At 43.1% G+C, this 19728-nt stretch overlaps 1 protein-coding gene across 1 annotated transcript in view; it reads left to right on the forward strand.

Annotated features, from left to right (window-relative positions):
• The window catches only part of LOC138613419 (MAM domain-containing glycosylphosphatidylinositol anchor protein 2-like), a 194982-nt gene that overhangs the window by 132131 nt on the left and 43123 nt on the right, over positions 1–19728 (forward strand). The window contains exon 10 of the mRNA XM_069687090.1: positions 10089–10361. Coding sequence (XP_069543191.1) covers positions 10089–10361 — 273 coding nt within the window. The remainder of the gene's footprint in view (positions 1–10088; positions 10362–19728) is intronic.

The following is a 19728-nucleotide window of genomic DNA, read 5'->3' on the forward strand; positions in this document are numbered from 1 at the left end:
TGCAAAATGAAAAGACTGGCTGCATTTCCCGTTTCTCTTTTCAGTTACATCAAACTATCACATGTACAGTAATCCACATGAAACAAGCATCTCTACATCCCACCTGTGCCTCAGGTCTTTAAAAATGCACTGAACAGTGTATGATGCTGCTCCTCCCCTCGCCCTCCTCTCAGCAGAGAGCAGCCACGAGCGGTAATAGGTCACGGCGATCTTTCCTACCATTTGGAAAGCAGCAGGAGCACATACTGTATTCTGTCTACAATTTATCTCAGAGAAGGACAATTAGAGTCGGGGAAAAAAAGCGGATAAGCACTCAGTGTCCAGATGCTTTTTGGTCAACAGCTACAATTACACAGCAATTAGGAAACATGTATTTTCTTTCTTCCTGCATTTACAGCAACAGTTTGTGCTGAAACTCTTCAAACATATTCATATCAGTTACAAATGAAAAACGGAAATTATTTTAATTAACGCCGGTCTACCAAAAATAAGAGGCTTTTTTTGGATTAAGTTAAAAGATTAACAGAATAAAATGTCCTTAAGACTCAATTAGAAATAGAAGTCTTTAAAGCGTTATAATAAACTCTAAATCTCTGGCTGTTTCATGTTTGTTTTGAGCTTATGAAGCCAAGCCATTCTCAATTATTCTTTTTAAACTTCCAGGTGCTTAATACAAGTCAAAAGTCAGTTCAAACAGCTTGTTAGGCCATAAAACGTGACAACACCACATCCACCATGGATACCAGATTAAGGAGATGCTAGCTACATCGAGCTAACTAACTAGCTTACTGTGTGTTAAAGGAGCAATAGGTGTTTTCTGTACATTATTTTAATTCCTCATAAACATTAGCAAAAACACCATATTTTTTATGAACACAAATTGAAACGCTGGTTTTCACTCAACTGTTTAATATAATATATTGTACTGATCGTATAGTGTGTAGCGGGTAGAGCAGACGCCCCATATACAGAGGCTGCAGTCCACGATGCAGCACCTACAGGTTCAACTCCCGTCATCGGCCCCTTGCTGCATGTCATCCTCCTCTCTCCCACAGTCCAAACACATGCTCGTCAGGTTCATTGGTGACTCTAAATTGCCTGTAGGTGTGAGCGTGAAAGGTTGTCTGTCTCTACGTGTCAGCCCTGTGATTGACTGCCGATCAGTCCAGGGTGTACCTCGCCTCTCACCCCATGACAGCTGCGATTGGCTCCAGCCCCCTGCGACCCTGAACAGGACATAGATAATGGATGGATATTGATATTATATTTTATTGATATAATAAAGTCACAAGGCCATAACATGGAAAACTGAGAGTGAATTTTATATGAAGACATACCGTGTAAACTGCATGGCCACACTCATACTGTGATACACACATAATTAAGCACAAATACCAACGCATCGCTAAGTCATTATGGTTGTTATATCAGTAAGATGACCAGCTGATTCAGGCTCCGTGTGGGTGTTGAACTCATCTAATTAGCGCCTCTCTGTGAAGAGATGTTTATGTTTTTTGATAGACTGTTAGAAGAAACTTTCTCTCTGTTTTGCAGCCCTGGCAGCCCTTCGGGCTGTTCTTTACTTCTGTCATTAAAGTAGTCAGATGTGTCATAAAATGTAGGCACAAGGTGATAACGAGCAGCAGATGTCCAGCTGCTGCTGAAACACGGAAGGTCAACAGCAAAACAGTTTTTTCCTGTTGTCACTTCTCTTCTCCCGAGTTCTCTCTGCTAATATGCACTTTTTATGTAAAGCTAATTTAAACAAGACGCTGTGCTCTTGTACAGACAATCTTGGAACCTCATACGACGTCAATATAGCCACAGGGGGCGATGGCCAATGTATCTGGGCATCCTGTGTAGCCAATATAATAAGTATTTTCAGGCCAAGACTTTCTATTTCAATGTGCTGGTCATTGTTTACAGTCCAACTCGCAACTGGAGACACAAGAATGAAGTTGGGTACAGAGATGACGTCTAGCTGGATTATTGTAGATTTCTGCAGATGTCTCTTTATAGAAATTAATAAATGCTTACTTGTTTGGGCTGCATGATATTGGAAGAAAGTGATATAACTTTTTGTTCTGCGATAGTTATTTCGATTTTTATACAGGAAATTATAGGCTACCATATCAATATAAATAATTGTCATACTTATTATTACTCTCACCCATAAGCCACGTCGTGTAACGGAGCGTCTGCCCCAATCATCCCGCCGATGTGATCTGTGACGACAGCAGCGTCGCATGCTTGGTTAAACTTTACAGGCAGGTGACACGCAGACTCTGCAGCTCAGCAGTCAGTTCACTCTCTGCTGCTAAAACAAGACAATGGCGAGTTTCTGTTTTGTACCGAGCAGCAATAAAGTAGCAGCGTGCCTTGTTTCCCTTAATTTGCTCCACTATCGCACGTCTGGCGTTGTGACTACTGCTCATGTGCACATCGCAATTTCGATGGTTAAATGATATATGGTGCAGCCCTATTACTCGCTGTCAACAATAGTCGCCAGGTTCTTGTGTTGCATTTTTTGCCCTCAACACTGTTGTTTTTCTGTAAACAACCAAACTTAAACATAATTGGTCAATACAGGTCAGACAACAAACAAATTACAGAATGCTTTCGACACCAAAAATCTTCATATCCAGATTTTATAATAATTAAGACAATATAAGTAATAGTACATGTTACCACAGTGATCATGTGTAAATATGTCTTCAAACAACAATATAGATTTATACTGGAAAGTACCCCAACTGAGATGTGACGGAGCCTAAGTGCCACTTGAAGGCAACATAACGACTTTCAATGGAAGTCTGGTCAAGATTTCTTTTACAAAGTCCTCCTAGCTTTAAAAAACGAACATAAAGACAAGAAGACAGATGAGATGTTATGAGTAAAGAGTATAGAGAAGAGAGATGTCAAACTGTCTGACCACACAGTGTTCAAAATTCTAAATTGCCCAGTTGTCTTGTATCAGCAAAAACAGAAGTGTCACACTGTAAACTGAGGTGGTCAGAACCATCTACTGAATGTACAATGAAATGTAAAAGGGTTGTGTTTTTATCTCAATCATTTTCTAATCCAAAATGACACATTAAAAGCTAGAAAACAAACCTTTGACTGCATTTTCAAGAAGCACAGGCTTCCTGTCCGGATGTCTGCTTTGACATCCGAACAGGAAAGGTCATGTCTAAGCAAACACTGCTGCCAACCTCCATTGTCTCCATGGCAGTGGACAGGCCTCACTCACAGGGATCGACTGTTGTCAGTTACTTTAAGAAGAAGATGGCAAACCTCAGGATTCAATGAGAAAGAGAATCCAACGCCTCTGGTGAAAGACACATGCCATTAAATCTATCACACCTCTTGCCTGATGGATTTGCCTTGGCGTGCGGTTGCATCATAGTTTGACACGAACGGTTGAAGACACAGCGAGGCGCGTCGATTCACTCCTGATCATCCTCATCCTTTCAACACGGGTTTCTTGAGAATACAATTATTCCTCATTACGTCTAATTATTTTAATACAGCACCTCTCTTGCGCTGCAGTTCTTGATGTCGTACATCACTTTCATCTGTTCGCCGTCTTCAAAGCAGAACACATAATGAAGAGTGTTATTAGGGCTTTGGTGTTGATAAATCAATCATTCTGCCATGTTCTTACTCCACAGCGAGTTCTCCCCGCCGTCAGACTCTTGTTACTTATTCATAGTCGGCATCAAAGCGCAAGTTTAAAAAGCACAAACAATCCGTACTTGAGTTCTTTGATTGCTAAGACACCATTTGAGTATATTTGGGTGCGTCCACCATGTGAACACATCAAGACGCACGATTGACTCTGTTAGGTTTGCCAAATACATAGACCTTTCCCCGTCTTCTTTCAGCTTGAGAATTTACTCTATTTACACAATCCGACCCTGCCTTTGTTGTTTGCGCAGTACCACTGTCGGTATGCCCGCTCCCGTCTTTCTCTTGGCCTGTCTCATTGTGTGTAAGCACAAGCCAATCCCTCTGAGATGCTTTCCTCGCCTGCGTTTCCAGGTCCCAGCTTGAGCCGCCCGCCTTTGGTGGTGAGCCATGTGCAAAGCCGCGTTTAGTAACTTGATCAAGGGACCGAGGTACGGTCCTCTGAAGCAAAGAGCATTAGAGGCGTGAAGGAACGACTCTGGCAAGTCAACAGCTTTGATATGTAAAAACCTGCATCTGCTGGCTGGCAGCGGCGACGCCAGGAGGAAGAGGTAGAGGGAGTGGAAGACGTCTGCCTTTAGAGTCGTCGCTCTAATAGAATTGCAAACGCCAAATCCCAAGCTGTGACACCCTAATGTTCTTAGTCAAACTGACTTGGCATGATCCAGAGGATTGAGAGAAGGAATGAAGAAACAGAGAGAAATAGAGGGAGGAAGGAGGGTTAGAGTGGTCTCCTGTCCTAGATACCACAGCCTGTCAGAGTTATCAAGCTCTACTTCAGCCCAGATGCACCGGAATCTTTTATCCGGGGCTTCCCTTCTGTTCTTCCTCGCATCACCCACGACACCTGCCTGATGCAACCATGCGATCGTCCCCCTGAGCGTGCGACTCCTCGCTATCCGACATATATCAAAAAAGGCACACCAGGATAAAGAGCTACTGTCTGTGCAGAAGTAATGAGCAGAATTACACGATTATTGTTTTTAATTAATTTTCCTCTCTGCATCAAGAAGTCCTGCAATGCCGGCCCCCGAGGCCCACTCTAATGTGAATCACATTAGAGCGATTCACATTAGCCTAACGCCTGCAAATTAATCTTTTGCATTACAGCAGGGCTCACACTCTCTGCATTTGGGGATGAAATTTTAATAACCCTTTTTTTCTGGAACAATATTGAATTGATCAGCCGCATCAAATCCCGCAGCAGAAAAGGTCAGCGAGTATGTAGGTTGTAAACAGAATCCTGCACACGGCTTAGACAGAATAATTCATAACTTGGTCAATGACTGAGCTAAACCTATTAGCGGATCACCAGGCCACTCCTCGCGCTGAAGAGTCTACATTGATTATCATTAATTGTATGTTTAAGTTCATAAATTATCCCTAAGTTTTAATAACAATATGGTAATGCAGATGGTGCTTAAGTTCATTGTTTGATTGCAGAGGCTGTAGCGTGAGGGAAGGAGGGCGCGTTGATGCGGAGCAGCGTTTGCCTACATTATTCAACACAGGCACTCATTAGAAGTCAGTTGAATCAGGTTATCATTTCATATTCTGTATATCTCTCTTTGACTTCCTAATGAATGCTATCTCCTCTATCAGCAGTAGATATCGAAGGATGTTATCCTACAAAGGTTATTCTCCCCCATGAAGGCTGTAGCTTCCTGAAACAAGGCATGTGTTTCAGTTGCACTCCCCACGTGCTGCTGCTGAAGGCTGCTGTGTGACAACGTGACGTTTTTCTGAATGGAGCTCTGCTATGTCACATTCTCGTCATAAATGTGTCAACAGGCTTTAAGTGTACGGATGTATCATAAAGATCAAGCTACAAAATTATTGAGTATGGTTGGAACATGTACTCACATGACAGAACTCTGGTGCATTAGTAGGCGTTTAATGCGCTCTAGCGTACAGATAAACATATGTGCAGAGAGATACTATACAGTTATTTGGCTTAAGTACTCATAGAACAGCAGTTACATCCAGTAACTACTATTTTTTCTCACTTCATAACAGCGTGACATTTTTCACATGCGCACTTATTAGCAGGAGCATATATATGGATTTCTTCAGACACCGCTCGTGATTGAAATTCACTCGTATGTTACACTATAAGCAGATAATGGGAGAGATGTTATAACAGAGTAATCTTTGTTGCTGCAGTACACATTTTGCATAATATAATACAGAAGACTCAGGCCGGGCTTATTTGTAATACAGACAGACCTTTATTCCTAATTTACTCTGTTCCCCAAGTTCATTCAAAATCAAGATATCCTCTGTTGCCTGTTGTCTTGATACATTAAGTGTAACATCAATTTCCTGTACACTAATTTCATCAGTAAAACAAGACTCATGTCAAGACTGGTAAGCTACCGGTTCCTCCAGTATTTTCACAATAAAAGTATTGCATACCGGTTTATATGGGAACATCAATGTGAAATAATTATGGTATCTTAACATTGATAAGGAGTACAGTAAAGAGTGTGGAATCAATTAGAGCATCAACTTCACTGACAATACAATAAACGAAGCTCCGTCCTCACGCCGCCTTTGTCATTCTACACTGGACCAAGCAACGCCGGTGTAAAGGCGCCACAGTGTGCGTTTGGGCATTGCGGAAACAAAACGTGCGCGAGGTGTAAGCAAACGGCACGTGCTTCAAATACACACAAACTGCGTTGTTCCGCCCGAGCGGCTCTGCAGTTTACACAGACGCCGTTTCGCCTCTGTTACGCCTGTTACTACCTCCAATGCCAGCTCAGGGGCGGAGCGACTTCGCCCGACCATTCCGCCTTTGTGTGTTCTACATAAAAGACGGTACATAACAGAGGCGTAATAATCCCGCCTTGAACTGGCAGTGTGTAAAGCCCTTTTATTTGCTCATTAAATTAATGGAGGTGTTCCTGCCACCACTGTCCAGTGAGCCGAAGGTAACACATTCTGATTTGTTTTCAGGAGAAAAAAAGGATGAAAGAAAAACAAGTGAACATCCAGGCTCATATATACAGAAGGAATACAGTCACATATACACACTTCATGTGCCAATGCACAGAGTGTACGGTATAATCTCGTCTTGCAGGCTTGCCCACAGGAGTTGCATGTCCTTCTCTTGATGCACTCACCCGAAGCTTATGGAAGAAAAATGAAAGCCATCTCGACTGAAGCTGGAGTTTATTGTAAAGCAGTCAAGCGGTATTCCAGGAATACAGCTGCACACACATTCTTCTCAGCTTCCACAAACACACACGTGCATATTTCCCCCCATGTATACCCGTCTTTGTTCTGTCCTCCTCCCTGTAGATGGCGGCCTATTTGGACGGTGGGGAAAAGGCCTCCCTGCTCTTAAATGTTGTTTTTCAGCGAATTACTGTCAAGGAATCCACCTGTGACTGATGATGGATTACATGTCAGCCGCTGCTCAGGGTTTTCCCCCAGCCTTTGACTTACAGCAACTCAGAGCCCTCTGTACGCCCTCGCTGCTACGCTAACCATGGCGAGCGCTGCTCGGGGAATATCACGCTAGGACCTTTTCTGCTCCTTTCTCCCCCTGTTCACATGGCAGCTGTTTCACAGGAGACACACGGGGGGGAGATGAGGCATGTACCCTTGTTCAAAGGATGTTTTGGTTATGTAAGAGAGTTTTTTTCATTTGCAGCAGACCCAAACCCTGTCTTCATTTGTCTTTCTCTGTCAATGGAAATGCACTTCCTGCAATTTGGTGTAGTGCCACTCAGGGAGGCTGTGGAGCTGAGCTGTGATTCAGCACCGCTCGCAAACCTACCATTTTAATGTGATAAGTAGAGATTCAGCCCTTTCTTTGTGGAGTCAGAGGCAAGACACGGGGTTCGGGTAAAAGCCCAGGGAAGGCTCGTTTGAAGGAGGAACTGATTGCTCTTCCATTTAGTTGAAAGGCACTTTGCTCTCCGCCCTGTGAGCGGCATCAGGTGAAGAAGTTCCTTTTTCCTCCAGAACCACTCGGATGATCGGTGTTTACTTCTCCTGTCATCCCATGGGTTACGTTTTATTATTCTTCACACTTCAGCCAGTCATTAACCGATCTAATGGTGTGTCATTAATGTGAGTAGCTGCTGTGTGAATTCCAGGTTTGTTGTCTGTGATGTGTGATAATTAGCAGTGAGGACAAGAGAGTTAAATCCCACTTTGGGTTGTTTGTGTATTATTATGCATACGCTGTGATGTTTACAGCCTCAGTTTTGCAGGGCACCTCTCAGGCCTGCAGGACTTGCTCTGCTCCACAGACTGGGCTGAGGGCAACTCAATTTTGTGCAACAGAAGAACAAAATGATCAACTCTTAGGCCGTGTCTACACGTACACGGGTATTTTTCAAAACCAATCCATTTCCAGAAGAAACCTCGTCAACACGAGCGCGGTTATAAAAAATCCCCGTCCGAACGACAACGCAAAAACAGAAACGCTGTCATGAGAATGCCACACCAACAGGCGGCGATATGACCCGGTCATGCGAAGAAGACAAAGAAAATCACAGCAAAACAAAAGTCTATTCTATTGCCAGAAGACTACCTATCATATACTATACTATATCAGTATAATGGACAAGTAGCTGTACATGTGTAAAAAGTCCTGTTAGCAAGGTAAGAAGGAAGGTCATTTTGCAAGGAACGTCGCCTCATTTATGACGCCTCACAGAGGAGGTAACGGCGCACCACCTGACGTCACGAGCCAAAAACGCTGTTGACCCCGTCTACACGTCTCCATGGAAACAGAATTTCTAAAAGTCTTCACCTTGGCCGGAGTGTAACAAAAGAGCCGTTTTCAGCGACCTAACCAGCTGTGTGTGGATGAAAGGCCAAAACACTGAGAAGAAGCTACCTTTTGAAAAATACCCATGTACCTGTAGACATGGAGCGAAAAGGCACCGAAACTGTTCCGGAAAACAGACAAGTATTTATTAGACTCCCTAGAGTTTACCTTTCAGACGGCCTATTAGGATTCTAGATAATGACATTAATAGTGTCATCAAATCAAATGCTGTAAATGTGAATAAACTGCTCATTTAATTTCATATCCTATCAAGTTCGGAAGGCTCCATAATTAATTATACGACCGTGTGTGAATAATGTAGAAGATTATGTTGCAGATTACAGTTTCAATCAGGTAATCGGTGATCTGTAACATATTACATTTTTAAAAAGTAACATCCCCGGCCCTGGCTATAGCCGCCCGCCCCTCCTTTACTCTGAAAGGAATTATGCAAATTTCAGGCAATTAAGTGGCTCCGTGTCGTTCTGTCTCCTCTCCTCGGCATTCGCTGTTGTTTCCCGAGCCCCGCCGCGACTTTTGTCAAGCATCTGTACGAGCGTGTCAAGAGCAGAGATGCTGAAGACGGGGGAAATTATTCATAACCATGCGAACCAGCACGTGCAAACGCTTACACACATCCTGTCCTATACACACACGTTTTATCGGCATGCACGTCATCGTAACCGAAATGTGAAATCACACATGCAGAGGGGTTGTCTCGGTTGCATGGAGGTCATATTCAGCCCCTCGCTTTGCACTGAGCTGACGGCCTAAATAATTCAGCGGCAGGTTGTCTGCGTGGGAAGAGGTGACGCCTGTCAGATACTCAAATACGTTATTAATTTTCCATTTTGAAAGCGTGAGGTGCACTTCATCATCCTGTTACCGATTCTCGGTGAAGCGTGACTGATTTGGCTCAGAACATTGTTCTAGGTTACCTGCTAAATTGATCTTCCTGCTCACATCGGCGCTCTCGCCGCAATTGTTTTCGCCCGCCATTCTTCATTCATTGCTGAAGTGTGTTGACTTTGCGTTTTTGATAGTTTTAAGGTTACTTACAATGTGCTTGAATCTCCTAATTTTTCTCCCTGCTCACCTCTCCTGTTCACGTTACAATATTAGACCTCCTTATAAGTGTTTATCTTTCTGTCATTGTCTGTGCCTGTGCTCATGTGCTCAAAAAGCTGCTGTTTCATCTTCCTCAGGTCTTAGGTGAGCTCTGAGTACATTGCTCGGGGCCGTTTTCCTTTTGTTTTCACACTTTCATAACATGTCCTTGTCTTGGTCTTTAAACATCTATTTATTCGTCTCATACCAAACCCTTTTACACTTAGCATTCCGACTTTCTTTTCTGTCTTCAAGAACTCCTCTGAAGTACCTCTGGAGGTCAGATATGAACTCGTCTGACCGAGAAGGCCCTTAACTGAATAGCAGCTGTCTTGTTCAGACATCAGCAGACCGTCTTCCCACTCGCTCTCTTTCTCTCTTTTTTGTCCTCTCTATCAAAAGCTTTTTTCTTCATACCATTTCAGGTTTCATAAACATCTTTGACATACTGCTCTGTCCTTATCGAGAGTCAGCTGAACTCATCTGATCCTGTCTGTCTCCCGCTCAGACCCTCCGACTGTGGAGCCGGTTTTCATGGAGATGCGTCAGGGCCTGGGGAGGCCCGTGGTGATGACCTGCAGGGTGCTGCGAGCCCACCCTTCCCGTGTGCTGCGATTTGAGTGGCTGCTGTCAAACCGGCTGCTCCATGCCGGAGCGTTCGACGCCCAGAAGGACGAGACGGAGTACACCATCCGCAGCCTGAATCGAGACGGCTGGGGGGAGTACACCTGTAACGTCATCAATGAGGCTGGAGCGGGCAAATGCACCTTCCAGGTTACAGGTAAAGACTTCTTTTTATTAAAGATGTTTTATTCTATTGGGAATTAACTTTGACTAAGGGGTCGTCTTGATGTTCCGAGGTTCCTCAGGTCAAGTATATTTGCACTTCAAAAATGCCACTGAAAGAAGGGAGACGGACATTTCAAATGCAGTGTGAATGGTAAAAAACAGTTAGCCACAGTGGATGAATCAACGTCTTAAGGCTATAAAATTGTCTCTGTTACAATGTTAAACAAAGGAAACATAAAATTAACATTTGTCATATAAGGAAGGGTACTGAGCTCGTAAATATAACGTCCTGAGAACATAAATACAACATCTTAGCCAAGCCCCTCAGCACTTTAGCTAGTAAAGTAGCGTGTTAGCATTTCCACTTCAAACAACATATGCTGTATTCAATGTTAAAGAATGTGTCACTTGATATTTTCAATATTCTGTTCTCCTTGTTGTCAGACAAATGCACACAAAAGCAGCTTCACATTTCTTGTAATTGTTGATATTGTTTGCTGAATTGACAGCTGCTGCTATCAGATACTATCTGTTGTAGCTAGCTAGCTAATTAAGCTAATATTTACTTGGTTAAAAAGTGCTTTCTCTAACTGACTATTAAAATTTCAAGCTGACTACTTTTACAACTCAAACCAGTGTACAAGTTGTTTTTTTTCTTTTTACCTGTAAAACCCCAAAAAGCCTTGGAAGAAGCACAGGCTAAATTTTAAGCTAGCTAGCAGCTTAAGCTAATACAGACAAACAATGTTTGAAACATTTCTTGCACTTGTGGTTTTTACGTTTGGAAAGGCTAGAATGAAATTACACCAGCTTCCACTTTGATGCACACATAAGTGGTATTTAAAGCAGACTGTCAGTGTGTTTCATTCACCTTGATGCTGCCTTTGATGCCAGCCATTTTCCCATCACACATCTGCATGTCTATAACCGCTCTGTCACTGTGCTCTCAGGATGGTTATTAGAGTGTTTTACTATGAATTTTTTTGGACAGTTGAAATTGGCTGCTCAAAAATGTAGCAGTCCTATTCACATTTTTTGGCACGTGTCTGCTTATGATAGACAATTAATTTAAAAGAACAGTAAAAGAACAAAATTGCTTTGTCCGCCCATCAATAGGACACATCAGTCATATCCTCTGTTCTTTCAGATAATACGCACTTACCCCCTACCTGCTTTTTTTTTTTTTTTCAATTGATTCTGAGATTTTTTTCTTTTCATCAAGAGTGTCTATCTCCTAGCTGGTTGTTATGACAGGACCAAATGAGTTTGGCTGCATTGAGTGACCGCAGGAACTCTGGCCAAGGTTTCAATCTCCCAGACCTCCCATCAGAGAGAGGAGCTGCAGGGTCACCGGAGGAGTATTTGTCACTTTGATCCTCTGCCTCTCCTCTTTGATACCGTTTATTTCGCCCCATCTATTTTCTTTTTCCACATGATTTTACTTTCTCCTCTCTTGCTTGCTTTTTTCTTTCTTTTTCCGTGTTTTCTTCCCCTCATTCTCTCTATCACCCACCCTGAGAAGATGGACAACCCCCCCTGTGTGTGTCATAAATCAGTCCCCCCCCTGCTGGAGCAGGTAGAGCTGAGAGACAGCAGCAGATAGTCCCCTCCAGCCATTTGTTTTGCTCAACAGGGTTGAGGTTCTGCCCGCAATTGCTCACTCTCCCTCTCCCTTCCTCCTTTCCTTTCATCCTCCTTCCCTCTCTCTCTCTCTCTCTCTCCTGCCATTGCTCTATTCCTCCCTCGCCCAGTGCTCCAGATTCCCACCATCTGGACTCAGTGGTTGCCAAAGGTATAGAGGCTCTTTTAGTAACCCCCTGAGTGCAAGAGCATGGTGCAGAAAATCCACTTTGGTTCCTCCCATCATCCATGAAATGTGGCGTGCCCCATTCCCTTAATTCCGGCTTTTATTCTTTAATTTTTCTATTTTTTTAAAATCCTGAAACTCAAAAGCCCCATACGAGACCAACATGAGTCTGTGGTGTGGCTGAATTAATAATCTACAGGAGAGGAAGGGGGTATCAGCTCGTCTCTATGACTCAGCTCATGAAATATTTGTTATAGCTCATGCTGGAAGGTTATATCATGGGTTGCTCACTTTACAGAGCAGGTAGACAGAGACCTCAGGGGATATTCCCTCACCGCTCTCGGCCTGTTCTCATATGCTATAAACATATCAGTCAGACGGTTTGGCCTGAAGCGACAGGAGCTCTATTAAACCAACAGATTCAGTCAACATGCAAAACATACATGTTACCATGCAGACAGACACATGCAAACAGTCCAAAGCCAAGCGTTGCGCTGTTCTTTGGCTTATATAAACGCTTTCGCCTCAAAAAGTGTGTTGTGCCAAGGGAGCGTGTGTGTGCATGTGCATGGATGCCCATGTGCCAAGCCATTGGGACATCTGTGGAAACAGTGAGTTGGCTCTAATGGCCAAGTTGGCCATTAAATCGTGCCAGGGGAGAGGCCCCTCATAGGGATGTAATGTGTACCACTAAGCTTTGGCTCAGGCTCTGTGTCATGAAAACCCTGAGATTTTGAACAAAGGCTGCAGCCACGCTCCTCTGAAGGGTTACAGTTAAGAGAAGAAGAGAAGAATCTGAATTTCACACTCTTTGTGCTGCTTTTTTGTCTCTGCTGTAATCCCAGTCTGATGCAGTCTGCGGTTTATGCACAGGCCTGCATTTAGCGTACATCCTGTCCTCAGGCTGCAGATGTGTGCTGATGAAGCGGTGAGATAGGGTGAGACACAGGTTACACAATACACGGACGTGAGATTTAAAGGTGTATTCCATCCATGCTGCCCGTTTACCCAGGTCAGGTTTTGTTGTGAGTCAATATGTTATTTTTGTATAGAAAATAAAATAGACATAAAATTTGAAGAAACACTTTTAATACATTTTTTTTATCTAAAGAGTGGGCTGCATCCTATATACAATGCAGAGAGAGCTATTTTATTGTGTTAGTGCATTTTACCGATGGCGCTTTAATCTAGCTAAAGCTTCATCACTGACATGCACCGCATCATGATCGCCAGTCGTCACCCTCACAACAATCAACGTTACCGTAGGCTGAGCTCAACTACTGCACCGGTAGCTAGCAGGATTGCAAACTAGACATGGCAAAAACAGATGGTAGGCTGTAATTTGTGTGTGTTTTGAATGTGTTTGAAATGAAAATAAATTGAAATAGCTGTAGAAAACCTTTTCCCCTCAGGGATACCCCCCAAAACAGCCTGCTTCTTATATTCCAGTGCGACTTATATTCCGGATCCAAAAACTACAAACAGAATGAATTCAATGAAATGTTACTTTTCTTATTGCAAAAGGAAAAAGACAAAAGAAAAGCGTTCCTTCCAGAAGTTTAAAATCCAGTCTGGGTTTCTTATCCCAAACAGTCAATCAATGATTAAAAATCAGTTCATTTAATTAAATCAAAATGAATTGCAATTAGTCTCGTTCGAAACAAAAAATAAGCTGAAAAAATCTGTTAGTAGTAAGTCCAGTCTGCGTTTTCCATCCAGTTGTTAGTCCATCTGTCTGAGTCTGAGCAGCTGCTGTTATTTCCGTCTTTCAAAGATGCAGGAAAAACTCCACGGAGCTGATGCCCAAGTGCCACACATGGACTTAAAATGAGCAAAAGAATCCAGACGAACACATGTACTTCTCCCTCGCAGTACTCTGTCACTCTGCCGCCATCTTGGCCTCAGCATCTTCTATTTAATTTTTAAGCTTCATATATCACTCTGTGATACCTGTGGAGTAGCGTAGCATAATTAGCAGTTTAAAAAAACACACTGGTGCTCTGTGTAGGCCCTCATACAGCCTCTGCCTGAAACGACTCGGTCAGCTTTGTCCCTTTAAGAAACCCCGCCCCTACAAGCCCACTTTCTTCTGATTGGCCAGCTCTCCGAAGCCTGCTGAGGCTGCACTTTGGGACGTCACAAGCTGAGAAGCCTGGGGATTAGTCCAACATACTTAACCCATGTTTAGTCTGGACATCCAACATTCTAACATTATATATATGTCTTAAAATGTGAAACAGCATAATACCACCTTTTTAAGGACATCTGAAGGAATGAATCTGTGATCATGGGTGGAGTTGTGCCGGTGACTAGTGTGGGTGTGTAGAAAATGAGCCAATTCTATTAAAGTCTATAGTTGGACTTCAGTAAAACCCTCTGTCCTACATATCCCACGATGCAACTCCATAGCTTCTTTTCACCAGACCCCTTTAGTTCCCATCTATCTTTTTACAAGCTGATTACGACCATAAAAGTAAACAGAGCTTATGTGTAAAATCAGTGTACTGCTCCTTTAAGGCATCACATTTGTCTAAACAATGCGACACTTCAATCGTTACAAAACAGCTTGTCCAAACTTCTTTCTGCTCCTTTCTCTGCCGTGACAAGCCTCCCAAAAGCCTCCCATCCTGCAGTTTTGTTGGATTTCCAAAATGTGCAAAGAAAGTGCAAACAATGTTCGTCATTTCTCCCACATCTAATTCCTCTTTTTGGCAGCCTGTTGTGAATTAGCGCAGAAGAACAAGTGACTTCTCAGGGACAATGTTCAGACATTCATTGTCTGCATTTTGCAGATTCCACATAATGATGCTCTCGTATGCTCCCAGTTTCTTTATTCTGCTGTAGCCATTCTTCCTAATGATGCAGAAATCAGCCAAAGTGCCCGAAGTTGGCTGCAATGAGATATCTGCATATGTTTTATTGTACTGTGACACCCACACACTTTGCCTTATTTGCACCCAGTCTATTTTAATACGCTGTAATTTAATCCATCAGCTGTTTTTAGTCATGTTTCCGTCGGCCTGATTTATTTTTGCATGCTTGTTTGGCTCTTTAAAGTGTTTTTGGATAAGCCTCCTGGGCATGTTTTCAGCTACAGTCGTACAATCAGATATTTTGTGTGTTATTTTTGTCTTTATCATATCTTCAAGGAAAAGGAAAAACTAAATTGACTTTACCTTCAAACCTGCACATCGCTCTATCTCGGGGGGTTTCGAAAAACATTATCAGTGATGTCTCCAGTGAACTTTTAGCTTTGAATTCAGGGCACGTGTTTAAGCTATCTCTCTTTGTAGTGCATGCCCAGTTCACCTGGTCTGAACCTCACTCACCTCGCTGCAGAGAACGATGCCGAATACCTTCTGCAGCTCAGAGGGAGACAGAGACGTTGATGGATCCTGTCAGCTGTAATGGCTGACATTACATAGACTGAGTAGAAAGGCAGCATATAAATAATGTTATCTGTGATCAGACTGAAAGTCAGACACAATCTATTCTGCCATTTTTCTGCCCTTATTTGTTTTCTGACCTATTTTCTGTTCCTCTTATATCAATACTCTATCACACTATCAGAGCAGCCTCCCGTCCACGCTGACCGAGAAGCAAACAAAATTCGACCCCACTTTTTATGATCGATGATAACAAATCCTTCTTTTTTAAGTGGGTTTTGGAGGGAGGAAGTTGAGCATCATGAATAGTACGGGTGGAAGTGACTCATTACAAGTTCAATGGCATATCCCTCAGAGAGAAAGAGATTTCATTCTCTCTCCCAGAAGGCCACAGCCGAGCAATTACCACCGAGCCCTCTAATGCCGCTAATGTCTTTCCCTACAGTCAGTTAGCCGTTCGTGCCGTGGTGTTGGCTTTGTCTCGGCCAGCTGTGCATACATATGCAACGTCGTTTCTGCCACAGCGGCCTACATCACACATCAGCGTATAGCAGCGCTCGGCATATGGTGGGACAAAGTGTTTCCCTGATGAAGAAAACATGCTCATAAAACCTTAAAAAAATGGAACGTAAGTCGGCAAACAAGGTCAACTTCTCGCCCGAAGGCTTTCTGCTGAGCTGTTGTGAGTCATTGCATTGGTTCTGCTGTTATAAACAGGATTTTAAAAAATCAATTAAGCCGTCTGTACTTTATGTTTGATGTCTCCCACCCAGGGTTATCTGTTTCACGCAGTGTAAGTGGGTTAGGTAATAATATGCTTCACCACGCACAGTGGATTATTAGGAAGCAGGACATTTGGCTTTATTACATTACATTGTGTGTTTAAATAAAAGGCAACACTTAGACAGTGAGTTCAGGACAATGTCAATATTTTAGCTCTTAATGTTAAAGAATCTAATATTAAAGAGGGGGTATTATGCTGTTTCACATTTTAAGACGTGTATAAAATGTTACAGTGCTGGATGCCCGGACTATTCATAGGTGAAGTTTCAAATCTGTAGGTAAAAGTATGTTTGTGACGTCACAAAGTGCTGCCTCATCAGTCTTCAAGCAGAGAGCTGGCCAATCAGAAGAAAGTGGGCTTGTAGGGGCGGGGTTTCTTAAAGGGACAGAGCTGACAATGTCATTGAAGGCAGAGGCTGCAGAGGGCCTGCACAGAGCACCAGTGTGAGAACAAGACTAGGTCAAAACCTAGTATGTGGCTGACCGCATCAGGTCAATGTGAGCTTTTGTGGGCAATGTGTTGCAAGGACTGACCTCATGAGGCCGATGACAACGTGTCTGAAAGCAGGTGCGCGCTGCGGACGTAGGTGAGGACAGCGGACAAGCAGCGGAGGAGCAGCCTCGCCTACTCCCTGAACAAAGTATCCAGAGCCGTATAGACAGAGAGTCACGTCAGTGGAGGTCCAATATGCTCCATGATCCGCCATTGCTATGTCGCAACTCTCTCTCTCTACGGCTCTGAAAGTACTGTCACTCATTCACTCAGTCAGTCAGTCACATACAGACCCATGTGTAGGGCTAACCCTGGCAGTCAGCCACAAATGAGGAGTTTTTTAACAGTAAAATATGCTAAGCTACTCCACAGGTATCACAGAGTGAAATATGAAGCTTGAAATTAGCATAATAACCCCCTTTAAACAAAAGACGCTGAGGCCAAGATGGCGGCAGAGTGACAGAGTACAAGGGAGAGGTGCGTCTGTTCCGCTGGAGCTCCCCCCCCTTTAAAAGATTTATTTCAAAATAAAGACACAAATAATGCCGTAGATAAGTAGTGTGCATGAATACTTTCAGGCATGTGTCCTTAAAGCAAAGTCTACACAACTTGTAAAAGCATAAAAATATTTCTAAAATGTTTCTACTGCAAATTCCAGCGCCTTTATATCCATATCAGTCTTCCTGTGCAGCACAAACAAAGCATGAACAAAGCTGACAGCATCTGCCAGGCTGGCTTACGTAACATTTACTGTACAGTGTGCTGTAAACACAGCTGGCTCTATACAGCCAAGCACTGCCAAGTGAGGTGCAGACAATATTTGTCCTAGAGTTTTTTTTTGTTGTTGTTGTTAGGAAATATGTTTTTCTAGTCACATTAGCATATCAGTGAGCGATAGAGGAAGTGTTTTTGTTGCACTGCTTCATTATAAAACAGGAAGATTCAGGGGGATACCGAGAAACTTTTTGAGATACATAAGATGTCCTGTATTACATTGTTTATCATGATATAACAGTATTTATCTTTCTATCATTGTGTTTCTCTTAGATTTATTTACCTACCTAATGAATGAGCTAGGGCTGCACGGTGGTGCCGTGGTTCGCACTTTTGCCTCACAGCTTCCTGAGGTTCCTGGTTCGAATCCCAGTTCAGATGTAGAAGGCCTTTCTGTGTGGAGTTTGCATGTTCTCCCCGTGCATCAGTGTTGGTTCCCTCCGGGTACTCCGGCTTCCTCCCACAGTCCAAAGGCATGCTCGTGAGGTTCACTGGTGACTCTAAATTACCTGTAGGTGTGAATGTGAGTGTGTATGGTTGTGTATCTATAGACTGTATAAAAAGATGGACGACATGACGGCTCCCTAAAAGTGAAGCCAAAACCTCTCTATCGCCCCCTGCTGACTGGCTGCAGTATAGGTCATAAAGCCCGCCTCCTCCATGTTAACAGATGGGACATGAGTCAACCTATATAATCAAAATACACGTCAAATACATTTATAAATAAAGAGTTTCTGTCATTATAGTTATTTCGTATCATGCTGATTTACATCCAAGTGTTCCTTTTTTCGACAAGTTTATTTTTCACTTAGTTATTTGATGCTGTAAAAAGATGATTGATAGCTCTGTTGACAAATCCGGCTCCGCTCTACTGCGCAACTCTGGCCTCAAATTACGTCAGATGGCAGCACCTATCACGGGGGTATTTTGGCTTCAATTTTGTACAATGAGAGCAGATGGAGACACGTCGTCCATCTATATACAGTCATTGTTCTCTATGTGTCAGCCCTGTGATTGACTGGCAACCTGTCCGGGTGTGACCCCGCCTCTCGCCCAATGAAAGCTGGGATTGGCTCCAGCTCTCCGCGACCCTGAAAAGGATAAGCGGTGTAGATAATGGATTGATGGATGAATGAGCGTTCCCTTACCTCAGATTACAATGTTGTATTTTAAATAGCTTCATCTTCGTACAGAGATCTGCATTAGGCTGCCCAAAGCATCATGATTTATTGTCTTAAATGTGACTCAAAAATTGCCCTCAACTTTTATTATTATTATCGCAGCCATTTATGAGAACTGATCAAACCAGTCAGATTATTCTCATTATAAAGGCACCTTGCTGCTTTTGGTTTGTTTGGTTTTCAGGCTTCACTCGGCTGCAATGCAGAAGAGAGATATGATGAAATGTACCAGTGTTGTGTTTTCTCCTGTCTACTTAACTATTGTTTTCTTTGTTGAGGTTTATAGATTTCTTCTAAGACAAGCTGTTGGCATTTCACAGGAGCTCCAGCTAATGTTACATGATTTAACAGCTGAGTGAACGACCCTCCTTTAAGAGTGAGATTGGTGTTATTCTATATTTGTCACACAGACCAAAAGTAAACACAAAAACCAACACTGTGTTTGTCTGAACTTCACCACCTTGTCTGTAGCACTCAGCCTCGCGCTCACTCTTCCTGTAGCAGACACAGATCGCTAGCTTCAACTTTGTAAGAAGAAACACATTTGCCAAACAAAGCTGTGATTCTTTAGCTGGGAACTGCAGCGTGTTTGTGGTGGATTAATACACAGTTGGCGTATTAGTGAGTATTTATGGAAGCTTTGTGGTGTGTGCGTAATCAGTGCAGAGCAAACTGCTATGATCACTTTCTTTGTACCGAGAAAGATCGTCTCCCTGATGTGTTTTTAATCGTTTTTGGACAACAAGAGTGATCTGTTCCACCGACGAATACGCTGGCAGGCTTTGGCTACACAGTCGAGGCCTTGTTGGGATCAGTGTGTTGTTGGGTTTGGGTCTTTTCATGGGATATGTTGGCAGCAAGAAAAACATAGAATAACACCAGAATGACAGTCTGGACACACCAGGAAGTGGCTCAGCAACTGCTCCTCGTAAGCT

Source organism: Semicossyphus pulcher, unplaced genomic scaffold, assembly GCF_022749685.1.
Source record: "Semicossyphus pulcher isolate SPU_LCO1_2020_fin unplaced genomic scaffold, fSemPul1.0.p SCAF_11, whole genome shotgun sequence".
In the NCBI taxonomy this organism is placed as follows: domain Eukaryota; kingdom Metazoa; phylum Chordata; class Actinopteri; order Labriformes; family Labridae; genus Semicossyphus; species Semicossyphus pulcher.